Here is a 25,815-nt window from a genome sequence, read left to right on the forward strand (position 1 = left end):
CTCTCACCCAACGTACAACATGTCACCTGGTGAGCAATTATCATGCTTGATGGGTAATAAATGCTTGAGCATTTCACACCATTTCCCTTTAATGATATGCACCTGTGCAGCTTTTCAAGTTGCACTGATTGACATGACGTTATTTCAGGTGTTATTAAAGTCATTTGTTTACATTATCAGCTTTATGTAAGTACAGCTATCAAAAATAATTAAGTTAATTATGAATATTTGGAAAATTAAAACATAATACAAGGATATCTATGTAATTTTTGGATTTTTGCAGTGTGTTTTGCTGGGAAAGCTACTTTGAAGCCATAGCTTCCCAAGTTACAAGTAGTTTAAAGTACAATTTTTACAAGTTTAAAATAGTTCAGCTACAGTCAAGCAACCCTTAAAGAGTAATTGGATACATTACATGCTATGAAGCAAAAGTAGGTAACTACATTGAAGCTATTTAAGTGGACAAAGTCTTTATAAACACATAACTGTTTAGATTATATTTGTTTATAATCAGCAGTAATTATCCAGTCCAGATACTAAATACAGTCAATAAAAAATATATTATTAATTTCTAACTGAGTTACTGAGGTAAAAACATAATAAAGATCAGCAAAATTGAACTAAATATTGTTGTTACCTTAAATGCATAAAATGCAGCACACGGACTGATGCTCAGGGATTCAAATGAATCATTAAATCCTTTATTTGAACTGGTTCAATTACATTAATTGATTCGCTGAAATGGATTTACTCTAATTATTTGCCTTCCGAATGTTTTATTCTGCTTCGCTGCTACTCAATGTAAACTTAAAAAATGATAATAATAACAATAATAGTAATAATAAAATCAATTCATAAATAATAATAATAATAAATACATAGCATTTAATGAATGAATTAATTAATGTATTTATTTATTTACACTGCCAAAAAAGACAATAAGAATTTAAATTAGACTAAAATAAGAATATAAATAAAACAATTACTGTATATACATTTTTTAACAGTCATAAAAAAAAAAAGAATTAAAAGAAAATAATAATATATTTGAAAGAAAATACATTTTTAATTAATTAAATTTTCCCTACTCCATTGGCACTCCATTCTTTCTGTATACTGATGTTGACAAATGTAGTATGTCATCAAGATATTCTATACATGCAGAGGATTTGCATACTATGTCCTCGTGGTGCGATGGTGGCTATGTGATGTTCGGTCAGTGACGAGAGGGTTTGGTCCAGGTTCAAATTGGTGGGGTCCGCAAGCACTCCTCTCCTTGTCCGGGGCACGAGGGGTGGCTTCCCTTGACCAGCTCAGCTTTCCTGGGGCCATGGTGAATGTGGGGAATGGCAGCCTGACATCCTGGTCCATCGGCCTCGATTTGTGCCTCAACCCCCAATGTCACTTCTAATTTGCACCTGGGTTCTGTAGAGCGGGTCTGGTGACGCATTTACAGTAACTTGCACCGCTCACCCTTTCCGCTCCATTCCTGGACCTGTACTCCCGCGTGCATGCACTGCAGTTAGAGACTGGTCTTCTGAGAAGAGGCACGTTTTGCATTTTAAAGGCCGTGGTGATGAGTCTCTATACACATCAGGTGTGCCTCATCATTCGCTGCCAATCGATGCATTAAATTGCACGTCTCCTCTCCTGCTCACTCCCGTTGTGAGCCCGGCTGAAGGTCAAAGGGGAAACAATAATCCAACTGTCGTTCAGCCACAGTGCGTACTTGCCACAGGTCAAACAGTTGAGTTTTGGCCAATGGGATTTCTATAAGATTCAGCATCCGTCAATAATCTTAAGTGTCCAATGGGACTAAAACTCATGTATGCTTTCAATCTCCTGGCTAAATCTGGACTGACACCAAAATGATCGTAAATTAGTGAATGTGTATAATTGAGCGAGCTCTTTACCCTGTGTCATGAGAGGGGAAGAATGATTCATCATTCTATGAACCCTAGACTCAATTAGTACCACTAGTCCGGTAGAATGGATGATTCCCTGCTCTCATCATAATTTTATAAGTGGAGGACCAAGAGACCTTGTATCTTTGTATTATGTATAGCAGTAAACGCACTGAGCATATGAGCTCAATGTAGTCTAAAATAATGTATGTTCAGGTACAGATAGAGAAGAGCTGAGCCTTAATACATTGAAGAGGGAATATAAGAATATATGGCCATGTAAAACAACATGTGATAATCATAAGGAAAGAAAATACCTGGTTACATTATCTGATGTAATAAGTGGGGTAAATGGGAATATAGATTAATGCGTAGACTGAAATTCTGTTCTGTTAGCGTGGGTTTCTTCCAGGGTCTCCAGTTTCCCCCACAGTCCAAAAACATGCAGGTCAAGTGGATTGGAAACTCTCAGCCAAGTTTGAATCCCGCTCAGAGCGGGTTGAGCAGGAGCGGTTACACATCCGTATGGCAGAGGACAAATTTCAGTTGCCTCCGCTTCCGAGACAGTCAGCCCACGCATCGTATCATGTGGCTTGCTGGGCGCGTTACCGTGGAGATGTAGTGTGTGTGGAGGCTCACGCTATTCCCCACGATCCGCTATATGCTACCACTATGAGGGTAACCCATGTGACCCTACCCTCCATAGCAACCGGGCCAGAAGGCCTAAGCACAGGTGGTATTCAGCATCATTGCTCGTTGAGCTACCCAGGCCCTAATGCCACACAAATTAAAAAAACATCAAAATGTCACTGTTACTTGCCACGGTCATGACTGGTTAGGATGAAAACACATATTTACATTGACAAGAGCTTTTGTTGTGTTGCATCTGATTAGGACACAGCGTTATTCCAGCAACAATCAATTTGTCTGTCCACACTGAACACAAAACTGCTACTTGACAAATAGAAACCAAGCAATCGACAAAATACAAAACCCTGACAAGATGGTGTTGCTTGTGGCGAACTTGGCTGATTAGGACAAAAACTCAGATTAATGTGAGCAAGATTGCTTTTATCACATTCCATCGGGTTAGGACACAGCGTTATTCTGATGACAATCATTTTATCTGACAATCAATTTGTCTTGTCTAAATAATGCTCCAAAATCGAACATGTTGCACCATCTTGTTAGGACACGTCGTTATTCTAGCTTTATGTAATTTATCTGTAAAACTGAACACAAACCTGCTGCGTGATGCGTGATGATCACAGCCAGACAGAACATATTACATTTTTAATGTACAGCTATGAAAAGATTGATTTAGGATCAATGAGATTTCATTGTTGGCAAGGCTACATCTCACAATGTAAAAGAAATAAAAACTAAGCAATTAAATCGCTCACTCTCTTCATAATTTTTTCTCCAAACAACTATAGTTGCAAAAGGCTGTATTTTATGAATGCATCTGCAACATTTATAACAGTACATTAACAGTAAACATGCACAGTTTTAACAAAGGCATGGCGGCCAGAAGAAAAAAAACTAAAACATTGGTTTGCCATTTCTCTAGCACTTTTTTTCAAAGCGCTGCTGGTGAAGAACAATCCAGAATCAAGAGTAACAGTCACAAAAAGACCTCTTTGCAGCCTGAACCTCTTCAGAATGTTCCAAACTTTTGAAAATCCCTATGGATGTTTTCACATTTGAGTCTTCTTTAAATCTGTGCATGCATGTATGTTATTTTTCTGCTGAGCAGGCTTTTTCAAGTGCAGGATACTCGCCTCAGGTGAGTCAAGTCCCGTCTTTCACTGGACCATGTTGATGTGTTCATTTTTCTCATTAAGAAATGTATGCTTTTGAGTAAGTAGCCTATAAAATGACTGTTTTAGGCTAGGTATGCCATTTTTTTAATCTGCTTATTAGGGATGAAGTCTATTTTCAATGACTGCTTGACGGGTTAAACTATATTTTATTCCGTGGGCATGACGTGTTTAGAATACATTAGGTTTATTGTAGGCTACATCACAGGGCTATTTTGTCTATCCTATTGCTACATTCTTTTTTTTTTTACATCGTAACTGTTATTGGTTAACATTCTTTACCAAAAAGCTATCATCGGGGCTTAATTGGTAGTCTGGTATGGCTGACTCACTTTGGGGTCGATCAGGGGCGGATTGGCCATCGTGAGAACCGGGCCAGCGAAATTGTCCGAATGGGCTGCAATAAGCTGAAATGAGCCGCTGCGTTATGCAGAATGGGCCACAAAACGATGCCGCGATATGCTTAAGGGGACAGCGATATGCAGAAAAGGACTTCGACAGTTAGTTAATTATTTTCAACAATTTACTGACTGTTTTAATATATTAAGTAACTTTTGCGAGGTGAATTCCGTTTAGAAAAGGGCTGGGATCGTCTATTGCTCCTGCACTCTTCATTCAATTGTTTTCAATAAATATGGCTGTTAAATATTTGCTAACATTGATTCAGTGAATGCACGTCCCAGTATCCTCAATGCAACTGTGGCAGGGCGGAGGGCGGGGCCGGGTTACATCGGCCCCTAATCAGGCTAATTAGCCCTTGAGAGGAATAAAGGCCGACCGAAGACAGCAGTGCGACAGAGAGAGAGATTTACGGACAGCTGTCCGACACCTGTGTGTATGTTTGTCTTTTTGGTTAAGTTTATAATTAAAATATTATTTATATTGTCAAGCCGGTTCTTGCCACCTCCTATCCATTAATCCCTTTACACTGGTGCCGAAATCCGGGAAGGAGGAGGGATGCGCCGTAGTTGATTCCTCGCCACTACATCCACCCCAACAGGGCAGCTGCGTCCAACCGCCGTAGGACGGAGGAGCCCAGCCGCCTGAGAACGGACGAACGGCCACCGACCATTAAGGGAGAAGGGGCTCCTAGTCGACCACCTGGAGCAGTCAGGGCCTCTGCCAGGGGCGGGGGGAGACCCCTACCAGCCACTAAACGTGGCGGGGTCGTGACGACCGCCAACCGTGAGTGAGGAGGGGCTCCCGGCCGACCGCCTGGAGCGGTAGAACTGCTGTCAGAGGTGGGGGAGACCCCTTCTGTTTCCTGAGAATCACACCCGGCCCCTAATCAGGCTAATTAACATTTGAGAGGGATAAAGGCTTTTAATTAAATTGGACAAGCAACACAAATATTTTTTTTAGTATATCCTGCAGAAACAGTAACAGTAGTATGTTAGTATGCTATTCTAAACATAGCCAGTTTCTTTATTCAGACCCCTTGATCATGTTTTTGACATTCTCGACACCGAGTCCCTCGCATCCATGTTGCATTATAAGTTTTCTCCAACAACAGATCCAGGGACTCTAAATTTCATTGAACTACTCCTCACTCATTAGTGTCATAATTAGGTATTGACTTCTGTAGGAGGCGAAAAGCTGACGGTATGTGAGAAGACAGCTTGCCAAACATTTGCTTAGTGCATTCCCATCTGATGAGGCTAATGAATTTAACATGAGTTACAGATATAGTACAGTCTACTAGCCCCAAACCAAGGCTGCAAAGCATTGGTGAACATTGGAGATTTGAGGCCAGTTGGTTTATCCATTGTATAATAGCTAAAGTCAGGTGTTTGATGGAAGGAACCAGTTATAGATCAATTTAACTTGGCATCTGTGGTGGTAGTGGACAGATTTAAAATGCATCTCTACACAATAATGGAAGTAGAATATGGTGATATACAGCTCTGGAAAAACCACTGCAAAATTATCAGTTTCTCTGGATTTACTATTTATAGGCATGTGTTTGAGTAAAATGTTTTAGTTTTTTTTGTATTCTATAAAGTGCTGACAACAATGTTTTAACTTAGGAAGAGTTCAGAAATCGATATTTGGTGGAATAATCCTGATTTTCAACCACAGCTTTCATGCATCTTGGCATGCTCTCTACCAGTCTTGCACATTGCTGTTGCGTGACTTTATGCCACTCCTGGTGCAAAAATTCAAGCAGCTCGGATTTATTTGATGGTTTGTGGCCATCCATCTTCCGCTTGATAACATTCCAAGTTTTCAGTGGGGTTCAGGTCTGGAGATTGGGCTGGCCATGACAGGGTCTTAGTCCGGTGGTCCTCATCCACACATTGATTGACCTGTTTGTGTGGAATGGAGTATTGTCCTGCAGGAAAAAACAATCCACAGAGTTGGGGAACATTGTCAGAGCAGAAGGAAGCAAGTTTTCTTCCAGGATAACCTTCTACGTGGCTTGATTAACCATTAGACGACCAGGTGGAGGATTGTGATGATCTGGGGGTGCTTCAGCAAGGCTGGGATCAGCCAGATACGTCTTTTGTGAAGCACGCATGATTCAAGAACTCTCTCGAACCGTCGTCACCGGCCGCCTTTAGCCCTCGTGCGATTGGGGACCAGGTGTGTGTCGTTCCAGCCCAGCCCCGCCCTCCTCCGCTCTACAATAAATAAATACAAATAACAGTTTACTATTATTTTGAGATGAATGTGGTGTGACAGGGTAGATATGTTATGCTTGAAAAATCTTGTCAGGCATGAAAAATGACAACAATTGATAAATGTTAAATGACAGTAAATGAAAGTACATAAATTATTGTTTATTTTGTTTTAGATTTTAATTATGATTTACAGTATTTTTACTTTTCTCAGAATGCCCTTTGTATGCCTTCAGCAGAGCCAAGAGCTAAAACTCTTGCTTTTGACTCAAGGTTTAAAGGAAACACATTCTTCTCCATGAAACATGTTAAGTTCTGATTGATCTAAGGCTGTTTCGTCATAACAGTGTGCGGTGAGCACAATAAACATTCACGCCTCATGTGGATTTTCTATGGAAGTATTTATGGTAACACATAGCCAGCTTTTCTGGCATTTGCATGCATAGAAAATTCAATAAATATAACTTAATCATATTACGAATTATGTTCAGATTCGACTGGGTAAACTGAGGCTTTTGCATAATGAAGTAACTAAAATGAGATTGTATTCTTCAGAGCAAAGCATATTAGAAACCTTTAATCAATTTAAAATGTGTAAAACGAAAGAATAAAGGAGCAAAAAACATTCTATGTAATCAATTATTGGATTATTTTATTTATATGTTGGGCAAGGGTTTATCTGAAATCTAGCAGATTCTTCCAAATATGAACATTCTTGATTCCTCGCCTTTTGTGATAGGAGCTGCTGTGCTTTTGATAAAACCCGTTTGCATATAATTTCACACTTGTGTAATTAATTTCTTGGGCTCTTTAGCTGACGTGGCGGCAGCCACTCTGAGCTTTCAAACAACTCGAGCTGTGAACTTGAGCTGCAATGAAAATAAATCGTCATGCTGTGGGAGTTGTAGTATCTGATATTGGCGTTTGGAGAATGCATCTTGGCCCCTATTTAGTAGGAGGGCCTAAATGAGATCCGATGTGTGTGAATATTTTATGTCGGCAGTCTGAGTATATTCTTATATTTTGCTAATGGTCTACTGAAAATTTTGCCTAAGGCAGTTAAGTGCATATTGCACAGTTTGTACTTGTACATTTTTAATCCTCATTATCATTTTTACTCGCACGCATGTCATTTCAAATCCACATGATCTTCTTTCTTTATGTACATTTTGAATGTCCTGGTCAAATTGGTGAATGGTGCTTTGAAGCTTCAAAAAGAACATAAAAGCACCTTTACTCTTAAAATTTCAGTGAATAACTACTAGAGGGGTGAAAATACATCTTTCAAAGAAATTTCGATGCATCGATTATGGAATTTAAGAATCTATTATCATTACTATTTTAATGCCCAATGTGACCGTCTCATATTACACAAACCTTCTTGAAACAGACACCGAGCGGATTATACGAGATTGAAGGGAAAGAAAGCGCTCTTTGAAAAGAACGTATTTGCTAACAAGTTCAACCCGCAAACCTACATAAGATAAAATGGATGTATGGACGAATAGATGGATGCTGCCGTGTTTAGCGTGACAGGGCGGAGGGCAGGGCCGGGGCCGGGTCGTGATTCTACACACCCGGTCCCTTATCAGGCTAATCAAGCCTCCGAGAGGGATAAAGGCCGACTGCGGAAGGTGGTGCAGGAGAGAGAGAGATTGTTTACCGCAGCTGACTGTCGTGTGTGTGTGTGTGTGTCTTTTGTTTAAGTTTATCATTAAATCTATTATTTATATTGTCAATCCGGTTCTCCATAGCTTGGTCCTCGGCCGCTCCTCCACCCTCTAATGGACGACAGCCGTGCCTCCCCGGGCGGATCGGAGGCAGTCCTCCAGCCCCTGGTGGACGGAACACCCAGCCGTGTTCTCGAGGAACAGAAGTGGTCTCCCCCGCCACTGGCAGCGTTTCTCCCACTCTAGGCGGTCGGCAGCGAGCCCATCCCCGCTCGCGGTCAGAGGTCTCAGACCCCGCCGCGTTTCAGTGGCTGGTAGGGGACTCCTCCGCCAAAGGAGGTGGCGAGAACCGTCTTGACGATATAAAAAATAGTTGAATAAAGAACTAAATCAAAAGACACAAACACACACATGATGGTCAGCTGCCTTAAAAAATCTCTCTCTCCTGCACCACCTTCCGCAGTTGGCCTTTATCCCTCTCGGAGACTTGATTAGCCTGATAAGGGACCGGGTGTGTAGAATCCCACCCGGCCCCGCCCTAAGCCCTGTCACAGTAACCATCTGACAAAGAAAGTGCATTTTTCTTGCCTTCTCTGTTAAATTGCTTTTGTATCTGCAAAATATGTGTCTATGAAACTAATAGAACTTACAGTAGCACATTTTGCAGCCAACCCGCCAGCCCGCTTGGTTCTCCCAATGGCCAGTTTGCCCCTGATCGGCCCCAAAGAGTGTCGGTCCAACGGGAAAATGCCCGGTATGCCAGATTACCAGTCCAGCCCTGCTCATACCCCGGTCCTTTGCAACACTACCATGCAATTTGAACTCGAAAAAGCTTATAAATGTAGTTGGTCATGTAATGCAAACATTATAATGTATCACCTTGCAAGTCACTTTTTTCGATGACATAAGTGATATTCAAGTGAATAAAAGTTATTTTTGTTGTAGCGCCTCTAGTATTTATGTCACCAGGAAGTACGTAGAATAAGTCACGTAAAAAACATTTTTGCAAAAATTTAGGTATAGTAACATGTCGCCATCAGACCAGATTACCAATTTTGCATCATTCTTTGTGAAGCTTTCAAGCTCCATTCCCCATTTATTATCATTGCAAGAAAAACAGTGATCTGTACATTTGTCAAATTGTATGCATTTCGTCTCAGAAAGTCATATGGGTTTGGAATTACACAACGTTAAACAAATGATGACAGACTAGTCATTTCTGACTGAAGTAATCCATGCTTCAAGCTTGGGAATCAATATGTTTTAACTTTTTTGCAAGCCTGCATGGTGCCGCTCCATCCCGCCACATTTCGATTCTCACTTCAGCAGAAAAATCAAAAATCCACATCTGTATACATCCACCAAGGACAATTGTTTGTTCTGGAAAGATACTGTATATAAATGTACAATACAAGTGTGATCCGAGGGACTATATTTCTGTATCTATTTACAAAGTGAGTGTACAACCGTCTACTCGCCACATATCCATTGTTCCATTCTCAGATACTTCATCTCATTCCCAATGGTGTGCTCATAGCCGGCCCTCATGGGGGACAGTTGGAGTCTGCTCTTCCCTGAACACGCTCTCCATCTGTGCCTGCGCCTTCCTTGTTTACTGCATTGTTAACTCTTTATTTTCACACCCCTTTCCCTATTTGGTTGTTGTTGGAAAGCTGTGGAAAGTCCTGTCAAGATCAGACAGGGTTGGAAATTGAGCAGAAATTGTAAATATGAGCTGGGGGAAGTTGTCACAATGGGTATATTTCAGGAACTATAAGGTTTTGAAGTCAAAAGTCCAACTGCATAAATGCTTGATTTATCTAGATGTTATGTATGTTGGCTTCAAACGTCTAGTACAAAGCTAAATTATTATTATTACAATTATAATTATTATTATTACATTATTATTATTATTATTATTATTTTAATTGTGAACTCTAACCTCTAAACTAAAATTACAAAATTATATTATTATTATTTTCAAAATGGCTGTTGCATAAACCCAATGAAACCACACTGAAAAGCATCAACTATATAATTGTAGAATATGTAAGTCTGATTCAATTTAGCAAACCGGTTCATTCCGAAGGTTTGTTTCATTCAAGTGGTTAAAAATAAATAAATAAATAAAACATATTCACAACCGAGTCACATCTCAAAAGAGTTTTCCAAAGTTATTGCTCACATTTTATATTAAATGTTGTAGTGAAATTGCTGTTTATCACAGTTTTTTCATTATTAGGTTATATAGATTGCATCGAATGTTGTTTATTGTTCCAACATTACTTTTAAAGGGGATTGCACTAAAACAATCATAATTTTGTCATTACTTTTCCACCCTGTCTCTGGCCCTCTGTCTGAAATGCTCGTTTTAAGGTGTATGGCCCTTTAAGGTTTCAATATAAACACCCACTGTTCTGATTTACAAACATCGAGCAGCCCTTCCAACACAGCTATATTTGAAATGCAATCCGAAAAAAATTATCCAACTCCACACAAAAGTTCAGGGTTAACACATACAATACACCCAACACATTTCATGTGTATACATTAAACTGTTCACTCAAGCAGCACCATAAAATATTAAACAGTCATGACATATGAAATATACATGAATAAAATTGTTTACTTATGGATTTGCAGTCCAATAGTGTTTTTACTGTCCCGTCCTTCAATAACTGATCCTTTGCAAAGCTTGAATCCCGATCAACATGCCAAAGCAGAGATGCTGCTCTTCACATCTCACATCTTCCATGTTTGTTTACACACAGGACTGCATGTGTTTCACCCATCCAGTGGCAGCAGAAAAATGAGATGCATTTTGAAAAGTTGTGTTGTACGCTCTTAAAACGAAGCGCACATCACCAGTGTTGTGCGGAAAGGCACCAACACGATCAAAGATGTCAATGTTTAAAAAGGCCAACAATTAAAAATAGCACAGATGGCAGCAAAAACAGTCCAGGAAGCCTTCCAAATTAAACTACATTATTGCGAAGGCACTCTTCAAAATAATCTCCCTGATGGGGATTCCAAAAGAAATCCTCACCGATCAGGGCATAACCTTTATGTCACGGACACTACGCAAGCTTACGATTATTGGGAGTTAAGTCAATTCGCACCAGCGTTTACCATCCACAAACAGATGGCTTGGTAGAGCGATTTAATAAAACCCTTAAAAACATGATTTGTAAGTTTATGCACGAGGATGCAAGAAATTGGTACAAATGGCTCTATCCCCTGTTATTCACAGTACGAGAGGTCCCGCAAGCCTCCACTGGGTTTTCCCATTCGAGCTGCTGTATGAGCAGCGTCCTCGCGGCGTGCTTGATGTCATACGGCATACGCGAAGCTTGGGAGGAGGGACTTTCAACCGGTAAGATTGAAATTCAATACGCTCTTGATCTTAGAGCAAAACTCCACACGTTGGGGCAACTAACACAAGAGAATTTGCTTCAAGCCCAAGAACGACAGAGCTGACTTTATAACAGGGGAACTCGACTGCAGAAATTTGCACCGGGAGATAAAGTATGCGTATTACTCCCCACGTCGGGCTCCAAATTACTCTGCAAGTGGCAAGGAACCTTTGAGTTCACACGACCAGTGGGGGATCTCGATTGTGATGTAAAGCGAACCGATAGAGGTGGCGCACGTAAAACATATCACCTTAACCTCTTGACATTATGGAGGGAGGCGATCCCTGTGACGTTGGCTACGGTAGTTCCGGAGATGGCGAAGCTTGGGCCAGAGGTGAATACAAAACCTAATTCTGTGTGACTTCCTTTACAATTTCTTTGTAGTCACACTTTAAGGCAGGGGTGCACAATACGTCGATCGCGATCTACCAGTCGATCGCAAAGGCAATGCTAGTAGATCGCACAAAATTTAAATGTACTTTCGTTAAATTTTTATAAAAATAAATATAATGTCTTTCCTTCTTTTAGTTTCTGAATGGAATCAGACAGTTTTGCCTAATCCGGGCAGTAGCATCGCAATTTCGCGCTCTGTTTCAGAAGTCCTTGGAAGGTGCGTATGCACAAACCTAGTTGTCATGGCAACTGAATAAACAAAACCTCACCTGGTCAATATTTACTCGTCATCAGAATAAGGTAAATGCCCTGGCTATTGTAATCTATTGTGCTGTAGGTGTTTTGGGTTTAGTGTTAAAACTGAATGATATCAACATTGAACATTGTTATATATTTTTTTATTAAATAGAAGATGAATTCCGTGTAGGGATACATGCAGTAGTCCCAACAAGCATTTTTTTATTTTAAATGAAACTGTGTTTTTTTAGTTGGTTATTGAGTTGGTCATTTAAAAGTAGATCATCACACAAAAAAGTGTGGGCACCCCTGCTTTAAGGCATATTAGACTTTCAAAAATAAACCCACCTGCATAATATTTCTATCGGGAAGACACGCAGGCTTGAGTGAAGTTTGAGATGCCATTTATTTGATAGATGTAAAACGGGAGGTGATGTCTTTCTCTTTGGCATAGGCCCCGTCCGGCAGTCCGAGGGAGTTGTACCCGGAACCGTCATGTCCTGCCGGAGATAGGAGGCAGGGGCGAGGAGCCTACCCCCCCCCCAGGGGCTCAACTGGTGGTGGTGGGGAGTTGGAGGTTGCAGTGTTAGCACACCGAAACAGCAATGTGATAGATTGTGAGCGGACTTATAAAGCATTGGCTTATATGTGATTGGCTAGGAGTTACCCAGCTAATGATGTGATTATGTACACCTGCTGGTCTTCCCGCTAGAACTACACTCCACTTCCATTTACTGATATTCTGATGACGTGGGCAGTGGTGGCTAAGTGGTTGAGGCTCAGGGTTACTGACCAGAAGGTTGGGGGTTCAAGCCCCAGCACCACCAAGATGCCACTGTTGGGCCCTTGAGCAAGGCACTTAACTCCAGGTTGCTCTGGGGGGATTGTCCCTGTAATAACTGCACTGTAAGTCGCTTTGGATAAAAGCATCTGCCAAATGCATAAATGTAAATGTAAGTAAAAAGCTTGAAATCTAGCCCAAGTCTACCCTATAAAAATAGTTAAGATACCACTTTACACTGATTTATATTGTATACTTTGTTTAACTTTTTAAATGCAGACAACTTCTGATTACATCAGGGGAGTTAACAAATTAAACTAATCAACTTCTTGCATTTGGTCAATAAACGTCAATAAAATGTAATAAATGTTGTTCAAGCAATAAAATGTTGCTTGAACAACAAAATAAACATTTAATTTGTACCAGAATAGGATCCAAGCCTTTCAAAATTCATTGCCTCTTGTTATGAGAAAAAATATGTTGTAGGACTGCTGAAACAAACCTCACTGCCAACTACAGATACTGGGAACAATTGCCACTTTATTTAGATTATGATGTGATTTTGTAGCGGTAACAACAAGATTGCAAATTCCGTTTTGGATCTAAATGTCAACATACCTGCAATAAACTGAAAGTTATTTTTCTTGGTGTTCTGGTGCCCTTTTGTTTACCTTCAAGCATGTCTGTGCTCTGAAATATGGAGCATCTCTTCCATTCTCTGTGCCTTTGGCCATCTCATAGTGGTTTGGGAAAAACACAGAGCAGTAAAACTTTTTTGGGAGATTGACCACAATTTTCACAGTTGTTATATATATATATTTATATATATTGAACTTAGTATTTTTGTTTAAATAATGTAATTTAATTTTTATTTTAAATGTATTTATTTTTAAAACATTAAACGTCAACTAAAAAAAATGTATTGACCTGTTTGCTGTTATTTATTATACATTTTTTTCAATGGAACACAAAAAGATAATTTTATGGCATTTCTTTTCATGACATGTTTATAAAGCTCCAAAATGGATCTAAAAGAACCATAAAAGCAGTCCTTTGAAAAAAAAGTATTTTGAAGCCATACGATAAAACTTTGTGTGAAGAATTTATTCACTGATAATCTCAACCGAAGCTCTGAAATCTCATTCCTGTTTGTTTTAAGATTAAAGATTGTGCCAGGTTTGACATTACTGTTGCCAAAACAGCTTCGGTTCTGCACCAGATGGAATGTGCAGAATGGAGAATTAAAAGTTGTTGTCGACGCCATTGGTTCAAATTCGAATATGCAGAACAGAAAATGAGATTTGAGAGCCGCAGCAGATGGAAAGGATTTTCTTGAATAACCATCGATATTTCGGTGTTTCTCATACAAAACTATTCTACAGTATGTCCTAAAAGACTTTGAATATAGCGCACAAGCCAAATTGACTCATTTTATGGTGCTCTTTTGTCATCGACTGCTTGAAGATCCTTAAAACATTTTCTTTTTGTGTTGCACTGAAAAAAATAAATAATAGTAGACATGTCTGAAACAACAAGAGGGAGAGTATTTAATAAAAAAACAACAACATTTGAATGATCTATTCCTTTAAAAACATTCAATTTGTCAAGTCCATCTCATACATAAACCATATCCCATTGTTTGTTTTGGCTTAAAGTTGGTCATTTCTGTGATGAGCAAAATTAACTGCCAACAATCAACGCTTTGGCACCGACAACCAGCATGGAATGGCTCTCTAGGCATGCAGTGTCATCCATATTATTGAACTGTCACTACTCGAGACCCTCTGTGTGTTCTCCGACAATGAGAAGCAAACAGCCTGTAATTTGGCTTTAGACTGATTGTCATTGTCTTTCTGTTTATACAACTGTGATGTGTGCTGTGCCAACATGGCTTTTGACATGTTTATTACGCTAGAAGATAACGTGCATCCTCTTTCTTTTTCTTCGCTTCCTGCATCAGAACTGTTCATTTGACTGACTGTCAGCTTAATGGAAATACTGATCATCAGTCAAGCCCGCAGAATATTTTGTACCTTGTGGATGCGGAGATCACTGGTTATGTTTTTGGATGTGTCTGCTGTGTGGACGTGTCCAATTTAAACCAGGATTTAGTGGCAGGAAGGTTTCGCATTTTGAATGAGATCCTCTAGGCTTCTAAAGTGGAGTATCTTTGCTCTATAGGAAACACATGTGAGATTGCTATGGTCTTTTTCTCTGGAGAAAAATCTGTGAAGCGGGAGACTTAAGCGAAAGTGATATTAAAGAGATCTCATTTGGGAATTTTCATCCCTACAGGCGCAGAGTTACTTGAACAACTACGTTCCCCTAAAGAGGCAACATTAGCAGAATGCAGTTTTAGCAATTTAACTTAAAAGACGAGGTAAAGGAGTCATAAAACTTTTCATTTATTTCCCAGACAGCGTATAGCTTCTTAGAGTAGACTGCGTTCACACTTTCTCAAGCAATCTATCTTCCAGGTTATTTTTAGGCGTGAATACATGCAATATTAAAACAAGGTCCCAGATTCAATTCAATTTGCCAACACGCCGCACGTACATAACAATATAAATTGGATTGCCAGTCCAGAGTCACTGAGAGAGAAAGTAAAACAGGAAAGGGAGGGAGGATGCTGGGTGACAGAGGACAACCGACAGAGAAAGAGTACGAGAGATGAGCAGTCAGGCAATAATAATTTATGAGATATGGCGTGAGAGGCAAAACTAAAGAAATGGAGGGAAAGCTGAAAATTGCATGAATTAATCAGAGTTTAGAGGTCAAGCAAGACCATGCCATTGTAAAACCAGGGCTGGTCGTCAAAAATCACTTGACCCCAAAATGAACTTTCTTGTGATTTTATTCCGTAGTTCAGCAAAAGCGAATAATATTCCTCAATTATAAGCCATTTTTTCTTCCTGCTCACCTTTTAAGAAGACAATAACTTTCTGTTAAATGACTGTCCAGTTTATTGAGGTACCTATGCAAAGGAGAGCCAATGAAAGAGCTCTCTTACTTTAAGTCTTAACATTGTTTGGCATTCACTCAATGTTCATGAATTATTTAATGGTGAGTAATGTAATTTCTTGAAAAAGAAACCAATGTACTGCATCAAGGATTTGCACCTGTAAACTGAATTGTCTTTCAAAGGCATTACACAGTAACTACATGTTTTTGCAAACATTAAGTTATGAATTAAATCGGGTCTCTTAAGCTGCATTCCGATTCACAGTAGGCAGTGTTCACTTTTCCATACTCAACTATACTCAGATGCAGAGAAAATGGAAAAATCCATATTGAAACCAAGTTGGAAGCCATTTTTCTGAGTTTCAGTGTTGGAGTAGTTATTGTGTTTTTCTTTTCTAGAAAGTGTTGTATTCTGATGTCTCACATGTTTTGCATGGGTTTCAAGTCCAGGGTTTAAGTGATCCGCTCAAGACTTGTCCATGGAGCCCTTTCACAGCAATTCCTCAAAATTTTCCTCCACCAAGTAATTAGCGAACTTAAAGCCACAAGTTCTTATTTCGTGCTAGGGTTGTCCCTATACTGATTATTGCTCCGATACCAAAAAACAATTACACCCATCTGACTTACGGGTCATTCTGTAAACACCCAGTACACAAATTAAAATCATGTTATGTGATTATTAAACCACAAAGGCTGTGATTTAATGCAATAAATATATAGTTTGCATGTGCTGCATGCTTCAAAGTGAATGAGTGGAGCCATTGTTGTGCTGACACCGGCAACTCATACTTTTAGAGCTTCTTAACTCATACACGGAAAATACCATTATGAGCATCACATGCTCTGTTAGTGGCAGATGACATTGAGTGCTTATTCACTTTGTAGCGTGCCACACATACAGACTACATTTTAATTAAATAACTACATATTTAATTAATTAGCAGCCGTTTGCAGTTTTATAATCACATTGGGTCACGTAGTGACCTGCTTCTCCAGAGGTGAGAAGCTACCATTAAAAACACACAGAAAAGGAAAGGGCTTCAAAATAAAAGCTTCATCCCAAATAAAAGTATATTTTTCTAAAACAGTATAAATTTACACTAATATATTACTATATACTGTATAGTTATGTAATATCCACTGTAATACTGCTGATAATAATAATAATAAATCAATAGTAATTGTATTATATTTAAGCAATATCTCACATTTGTGATGCTTTGTCATGTAGCTTTTTTTTGACAAAATAACTCCAATGTTGTATGTTGGATTGTGCTGTGAGGTTCTTTATAAAAGCACTTCATTTGATAAAAGTAATAAAATATTATGCTGAAAATTAATTGTTCTGTTTTCATTTAATTACATTTAATGAATGAATTTATTTAAACACCATAAATATATATTGAACTGTTGATATGTAATTCAGATTTTTTTTAACCATCAATCACAACATAACACACAATACTGTATGTCAAACTAACAAAACTTTTTTTTAAAAGTTTTTCTAAACTTTTTTAAATGACTACTTTAGCAGATTACTATAGATTAGAGCCTAGAATAATCCAATGTATCACAATATTCCTCGCGGATGTGAAGGAACAGCTGTGAAATGTTGTCTTCTACTTTCACTGTATTCTCCAAAGGTTTTAATTATAGGATTTTGCTATTCCTTTCCAGACTTGTCCGAGGATCCATGATGTAGTAGCAAAGTCTTTCTAGCAAGTCAGTCTCTGGAACACTGTTGGGAGGCTATTTCCGTTTGAAAGTGCTGCTCCAGCACTTGATTGGGGAAACACAGAAATCTCCAAAACGATTGGTCAAGACGTTACGATCAATAATTATTTCAAATCAGCAGTAAAATCTGACAACAATGTTATCATAAATTGTGCATCTTTACCTCAGATTACGCTTAGAAATGCAATTTTCCCAGCTTGTATATCTAATGACATGCTCATTGTTTGGCAAGCTCGTCAATAGGCAATGTCGGTATCTAAAAGGTGATTGGCTCTTTTACGTGTAAGGAGGGACTTCCTTTCTATATCTGTTGACCGCTGGGCGTTCCAATTTCTCCCATTTATTTAAATAGAAGTGGCATCTCTGCTTAATAGTCTCATGTAGAAGTTATTGCACGTTGCACTGTTACGTTCCCATGGGTGACAATCTGGTCTGTTCTGGATCCAAATCTCATTTCCATCTTTATTTCCCCAATAACTTCCTATCACTCTTCACTGTGATAAAGAGTCAAAAGCTCCCAATATAAGTCTGTTTAAAGACACAACAAAATAAAAATTGGAGTTTTGTGGATTTTAGTCATGTCTGTTAGCTTTGAGGACATCTAGTGTACTCCTAATGTTGATGCCGTATAAACATTTTTGTCCAAAAAAATGCTTTCTAGTATGAGAATTTCCCCTCACCAATACCACCTGCAACCGACTAGCAATAAAAAGTGGCGAATTGTGGTTTTGCCAGGCTGTGCGTAAAATTAAAGTGTAAATTATTATTGAATATTTAGGACATTATTGATTCGTTAATGTCACAAAAAAACATCCTGCAGTCTATGCTGCTAAGAAACATCCATACAGCTTGACTTTTCCTGCACCAAACTTTTAGTGTGGGATTATCAGGTTGACGAATCTTTGGTCTGAAATGTCTGGGGATTGAGAGTAGAGTGAACAGGATATGAGATGTTTTTTCTTACATACACAGATGAGACAAAGCATTATGACCACTCACAGGTGAAACAAATAACATTGATCATCTCCTAACAAAGCCACATGTCAAGGTCTGGGTAGATTAGATGGTAAGCGATCAATTAGTTCTCATAATCAACGTGTTGAATTCAGGAGAAATGGCAGGAGTGAAGATCTGAGATATATTTTGATAAGTGCCAAATTGTTGGGGCCAGACGACAAGCCAAGGCTTGTGTGGTTCTCCAATTCAGCAGTGGTATGTACCTACCGACAGTGGTCCGAGGAGGGACAAACCACAAAAGTGTGACATGGTGTTGGGCCCTCAATGCGCGAAGGCAACGAAGGTGATCCTGTCTGGTCCGAACCAACACAAGGTCTACTGTTGCACAAGTCACAGAAAATTTGAATGATGGTTATGGGAGGAATGTGTGACAACACACATTGTGCATTGCTCCATGCTGTATATGGGGCTGCGTATATGCAGACCTGTCAGAGTGCCACTGATGACCCCTGTCCACCATCGAAAGCACCTACAACTGGCACGTGAGCATTGGGACTGGACCTTGGAGCAGTGGAAGAAGGCCACTGTTTACCTGGGGAAGTGATGGCACCAGGATGTACTGTGGGAAAACAATAAGCTGGTGGAGGGTGTTTGATGCTCTGGGCAAGGTTCAAGCCATTCGCGTGTTCCTCAATTTGACACGTGCCGCCTACCTAAACATTGTTGCAGACCAGGTACACTCCTTTATGGCAATGGTATTCCATGATGGAGTGGCCTCTTTCATTCGGATTATGCGCCATGCCACACTGCACACATTGTTCTGGAATGGTTTGTGGAACATGAAGAGTTCAGTTTGTTGACCTGATCTCAAAATTCCCCAGATCTCAATCAAATTGAGCATATGTGGGATGTGCTGAACCAACAAGTCTAAATCCACAGTGGCTCCACCTCGCAACTTACAGGGCTTGAAGGATCTGCTGCTAATGTCTTGGTGCCAGATAGCACAGGACACCGTCAGGGGTCTTGTAGAGCCCATTCCTCGTCAGGTTGTTGCTAATTTGGCAGCATGCGAAGGACCAACATCATTTACTAACCCTCATTTTTTTTTTAAATCGGAAATCCTCTGATTTACTGATGTGATTTAAGGTAACACATATCTAACATGATAGCAAAGCATGTATTTATTTATACAACATTTATATCCCATATCCAGAATGTGCAGCTTAGAATACATATCGCTTCATTTTGTTTAATAATAATAATAATAATAATAATTGTTGATTACGCTCAACTAACTAGGGTGGGACAAGTTTTTGTTGCCATATCCAAGGCAGATGTAAAATTAAACCAGTGGCAAACTGTCAGGCATCAAAGAATTAGCTATAGACTAATATATTCCCCTTTCATATTTAACATCATTAGCGGGACTCGCAATAAGATTCGTGAAGCATTCATCCCTCCTCATCTGGCACTGAGCTAGCGAGCAGCGGCAACTAATACACATTTAAATGTATCTGCGTTGATCTGAATCACAATTACACCTTGCTTGTTCATAATAAAACACAGATAAGTGGCTTTGAGAATTCATGTATTTACATTAACTCTATAGTTTCCTGACAATAAAGGATGACTTTCATTAAAACATGGGAGGTCTTGTGGAGAGCCCACTTAAAAACACAATGCAACCTAAAACCAGAAATGAAAATAAAGTAAAATAAAAACCTTGTACTGATTAAAATATTTAGGAGATTGCATTGAACGCTTTTGGGGCAATGGGAAAAGCAGCCAAAGAGCCAACTGCTGAAAAACCCTGTCTGAACAGTATATCCTCTCTTACCCTATCACTTCCTGCAAGCTGTCTTAGTCATCTGTGTTTGGTACTCTCCTTCTAAACGAGAATAATCGAGATGCTTCTATCGATTTGTCCTGTCATACGTTCTGTTAAATGATTGCCCATTTTGTCTAGGCACCTATGCAAAGGAGAACCAGCGAAAGAGCTCTCAGACTGTCACTTTGTATTTTTTTTGGCATTCAATCTGTTCATCAATTATTAAATGGTTTCTTGAAGTAGGAACAAATCTACCAGTCAATGTACAGTGCATTTGGAAAGTATTCAAATCCCAAACTCCAATTCAATTCAATTTAAAGTTAAAGTGTGTTTTTGTCATAAAGAAATAGTTTAATAATTTCTACCTGGTCTGATACATGTTACAATACCAATACATGTTACGATACCAATTTTTGTAGTATTATTATTTTCTATGCGGTTTGTTGTACGTAACGTAATACATTGTAATGTAACACTAGGAGTGCTACAACAACAATGACTTTTATTCACTTTCACACATATCACGAGTGACATGGCAGATTATCATTAAAGCAACACTTTTTTTCCCTTTTCCTTAAACAATGCTATCTTATAATATCAAAACACTTTTACTAGTGCATGATTTGTAAAGTGAAACATGTGAAGTTTGCATTACAAGCTTGTTCATGCACAATCAAATTGCACAATAGCTCAAACGATAGAGTGTTAACCTTGCGCGCAAAGATCTTTTTATGACACTATCAGTTTGGTTTAAGGCTTAGGGTAGGGATGTAGGTATTGTTGAACTCGATTGAGCTCATTTGTTTGGGAGAAAATGTAATTCGCTTTTAGTGCCAAACAGTGGACATTTCACCTCGGAACTGCTGCAGTACATTTAAGCAGTCATGTAATATAAATTAGCAAAAATTTTGCCTCAGATCATATCATGAGATCAGGCTGCATACGGTCCAGTCCCAACATTGTAATTGCATTAAGAAAAAGACCAATGCATTATTATTATTATTTGTATTTTTTTGTATTTCGAGAAGAAATTACATCATATAGGTTTGCTACGATAAGGCAAGGCAAGTTTATTTATATAGCACATTTCATACAAAATGGCAATTTAAAGTGCTTTACATAAAAATTATAAAGAAAATACAAGATACATAAAAATATTAACAAATGCAAGGTTCTCTGTTAATTGTTTGTGGGGTCTGTTTAATGGAAGATATACCCTAAAATGAACCTATAAGGTCCAATATCATGGAGCATGAAATATAAGACTATAATAGATAATCTAAAAAGAGGTGCATGACAATACCCCGGCCTACTCCCATATCCCTATATTCGACTAATGGGACCAAGGTCTGCTGATTTGAGAGATTCAATACTCTCTAAACCCCATGTGTCGACTTATGGGACAATGAAATGAATGTCCATAGACTCCAGAGATTAATGCCGAGACCACCTCACTTCTTTCTTCATCTGCAGCTAAAATTGAAAGAACAGGTACCAGCGATGTACTTCACGAGACTCACCAACAATCAGTCAAAAGATACATTAAAAGAATAGAAGATAAAAACTCACCTCTATATCTTTGAGCCTTGCAGTCACCAAAAACTGCTAAAGATAATAAAAGAATACATCAACAATATATTTTAAAACTAATTAAGGACAAGAATTAAGAATATACAATGGCAATTCAAAGTGTTTTACATAAAAATTATAAAGAAAATACAAGATATAGATATATATATATATATATATATAATGAGAGAATTTTCATTTTTGGGTAATCTATTTCTTTAAAATATTTTGCAGATACTAATGAATAAGTGATTCACATGTTGATTTCCCCCCAAAGTGTAAATATTGTGGCTCTGTGGCATTTTTAAAACATTGATCTGTCCATTTGAGAATCCCGACATGTCTTACCTAGCAACATTGGCTCAACCAATGGTGTCAGTTTGAGGCGGGACTTCCTGTTTTCTGACCTGTAGACAGGGGGAGAGTTCTGGGAACCATTCTGGAAAAGTCATTGCTTTTGCAATTCCGTATGGTGCCACTAGTGGTGCAGAAATCATACAGTACACTTCTCCTTTTACCAAAATTAAAACAAACCCAATACCTTGAAGTTATTGATTAAAACATTTAAGAGATTGAATTGAATGCTTTTAATGCTAAAGGTAAAGCATCTAAAGATCAAATTGCAGAAAAACCCTCCTTATATACTCTTATCCCAACGGTTCCTCCAAGTAGTCATCTTTTTATTTGTTACCTGCCTTCCCATCAAAGAAAATCAGCATGCTGCTCCTATCGATTTTTCCTGTTTTAATAGCATAAAAATGTATTTCACCCTGTGTCAAATACAAAATGAATTGCTCTCAAGCTGAGCGGTGATTTGACATTTTTTTATTGGACGACGAATGTGGGCTCGGGACATATCATATATATATATGTGATACAATGTCATAACTCGCATTCTCAGTTTGGCATGATAATAGTGACAGCTGTTTATTCAATGTCCCCGCCAACAGGTCATACCCCTGCCCACCACCAATCACTCCCTCCAGTGTGGGTGGTTATATCCTTCTGGAATTAAAGCGTAATTGAGAATAATGAATGCTTAATTTTTTTACAGAGGGCATTGTGACCAGTTTCCTGTCAAAAATGATGCAGTACCACCCATGTATATTCATCAGACAGTCACCACCAAGGGATTTGAAACTAACAATCAGTACAGGTGATTGTGTAATTAATCTGGTGTAGTTTAACAGAGGACAGATTATGTTTTGTCCTTCTTAGCGTATCCTCTTGATGAATATGTCCTGTCCGATTTCAAGCATAACGTTAAATACTTATACAAGATCTCTTAAAATGTCATAATATGCTAAAGGGTGGTAATCAGAAATGTGCTGGTTTTAATCCTGCATGGAGATAGTCTTGAGCTGTCACCAGGGGGATTATCTGTGTATCATGCCATGGTCACTCTAGACTTCGAGCTTGCAAAATGACCTCAGACACCCCCAATGGACAGGATTTGATGCCATGCTCGAGGCCTTCTTATTTTAATAAATCACAAATAACAATGTTAAGATATGCAATCTACCCACTTTTCAATAAAAACATACAGCTTTGAAATATGTATTCTTTATATTGAGTTTTGAGGTCAGTGTGTGATGTTTCAATCTTCTATTGGTCTCACATCTTCTCATCATAGGAATTCACAGGTAAGAGATCACCACACTTTGCCAAAGTTTGCTAAATGTGAACGTTTCCGGTGTCCAGAGTGTGGATGCGGTTAGATGTGTGATCGAAGTGTATTGTGCTATTAAGGTTGCCAACTTTTCCATATTAGCCAAGACATTCTGTATTTTGGATGAAATTCAGATGCCTGTTGTCCTGTATTTAAGCAGTGAAACATTCAAGGTAGACACCCCCGGACATTAGCATCGTGTCACGTATAGAAGCCGAAAAATGCTCAAGGGGGACGTCCCACCCCCTCCCCCCAGTTGTATAGTGAATGTCGCGAGGGAAACTTCCTGGTTGGGCATTGAAACGTCCCATATTGAATAACTCAAAATGCTCAAGCTATTTCATATTCACATGTCAAAAAGATGGCAACACTATGTTCAGTGGCATTACCACAGGAAAACTGCGGAAACAAATTCCACCTTTTCTGTGCTGTGATAAATGTGATAAATAAAACATAGATTTGTACATTTTGAGAAAATTAAGGACATATAAGTGGTCTTTACCTGTTCAAAAATGTCAGAAACAATGCTAGGGTGTTCTGGGTGGTTACTAGGTGCTAACTCATTGGCTCAAGTTAAAAGAGTCCACCCCAAGTCCCTATGATATTCTGGTCCCCAGATATGGTTTCGGGTCATTTAATTGCCTGCCAGGCAGAAATTGTAAGCCTAATTGCTTAGAAAAGTAAAAGCAGATCTTCCCTCAGCATGCTGCACAATTTGAGGTATCGTTCTTTTTAGTAGCACAAATGGTGTGGGACAAAGTATGCGTATTATTATTATTATTATTATGTATTATTATTTAATACTTAAGATTAGGGTTTGTTGTTGTAATGCGTGCCTTAGCAAGCTCATTAATCTTATGTACAACTCAACCACAAATAACAGCACAGTGAAAACCAGAATAACACAACAAGATGAGAAAGTAAACTGTAATTTACCCAGCTGTGGCTGACACAAAATAGAGGCCATCGCTAAACTAAAACCCACAGAATGTATCTAAACCTTTGCGTTTCACAGAACATTTGTGGTTAAAATTGAGGCTGTTACAAGACGTTTTATGAGAAGATGTTTGTGAGAAATCGACAGCCAGAGAACAAAATATTGCTCTATTACATCACAAAAGCTTTGAGCCATAAGTTCAGCTTTGGAGGGGTCAGTCAAAGTTTGTATGTTTTCTTTTTTAATGATCTGTCACACATTCGCAAAGATTTTCTTCAAACCGCCAACTGCTGCATTTTTACACAGTAAATAACAAGAACTGTAGAGGCTTTGTAATTTCTTGCACCTCTAAAAGGCTTGTTGCTGTGGCTATTTTCATAGCTATTCCATTTTCAAGGCACCTGCTAGCTGTAATTGTCATTTGTGGCAAATGATAACTCCAAACCCAGTTCGGCCTTTGGGGAATAATGTACCTTCACACAACTCCTGCAAAAGAATTCTCTCTTTTATAATTTCTTTCTCTCTCTCTCTCTCTCTCACGCTCACACACACACTATGTATGCCCCCCCATAGAAAAGGTCTGAAATGCACAGCGAACATTTTCGAACACCTTCAGTTTTTATTGAGCCATTAAAAGTTATCTCCTCTCCAAACTTGTTAGAGCAAGAAGTTTTCGAATCATTCCGGAAACATACTTTCACCAAAAGTGGCTTTAAATGCCCCCAGATGAGAGTTTAGAAGTCTGCTGTATAAACCCAAGCCACTGAGTGCACAGTAATGTGACTCAGAATCCATACTAGCAGCGCATGCAAGCAGTGGACAATCCATATTGGCAAGGTAGCATGCTGTTTCAAACTGTGACCAGCCATTGAATTAGTAGGCGACATTTAATGCTTCCTAATAGATTTTCCTGAACTATTCCTTAACTACCGGGAGCAACAGAACTCAGAACAGCTTTCCCATTGACTCAACTAGTCCACAATCCCTTAGAGACCAATATTAAAACTGATCCACAGGCAGTTGTGCATGTTATTATGTGGGTACTCAATTTCCACAGCTTGAATTCCACCACCCATGGGCTTCTTGTGCTTTCACGGAAAAACTCCAATATTTTTGCCATTCTGGATTATTGAGACCTAGTGGCACAGAATAAAGAATAGCACTGTTTATATCCATTAGGGCTTTTTAGTCATTACAGATGTGAATGCAAATGGGGTCTTTCGTTTGCAAGCAGCCTGGTGATATCCTATTTAACCTGCAGGAAAAACTAATCCTCCGTCGGATGCAAAACAATCCCAGGCGAGTACTATGAGCTAAAAACAAT

At 38.9% G+C, this 25,815-nt stretch overlaps 1 protein-coding gene across 1 annotated transcript in view; it reads left to right on the forward strand.

Annotated features, from left to right (window-relative positions):
* The window catches only part of LOC127643570 (uncharacterized protein DDB_G0271670-like), a 125,391-nt gene that overhangs the window by 62,486 nt on the left and 37,090 nt on the right, over window positions 1-25,815 (forward strand). The window contains exon 2 of the mRNA XM_052126353.1: window positions 2,317-2,582. Within this exon, the coding sequence (XP_051982313.1) occupies window positions 2,317-2,582 (266 nt within the window). The remainder of the gene's footprint in view (window positions 1-2,316; window positions 2,583-25,815) is intronic.

This window comes from Xyrauchen texanus, chromosome 5, assembly GCF_025860055.1.
Source record: "Xyrauchen texanus isolate HMW12.3.18 chromosome 5, RBS_HiC_50CHRs, whole genome shotgun sequence".
In the NCBI taxonomy this organism is placed as follows: Eukaryota; Metazoa; Chordata; class Actinopteri; order Cypriniformes; family Catostomidae; genus Xyrauchen; species Xyrauchen texanus.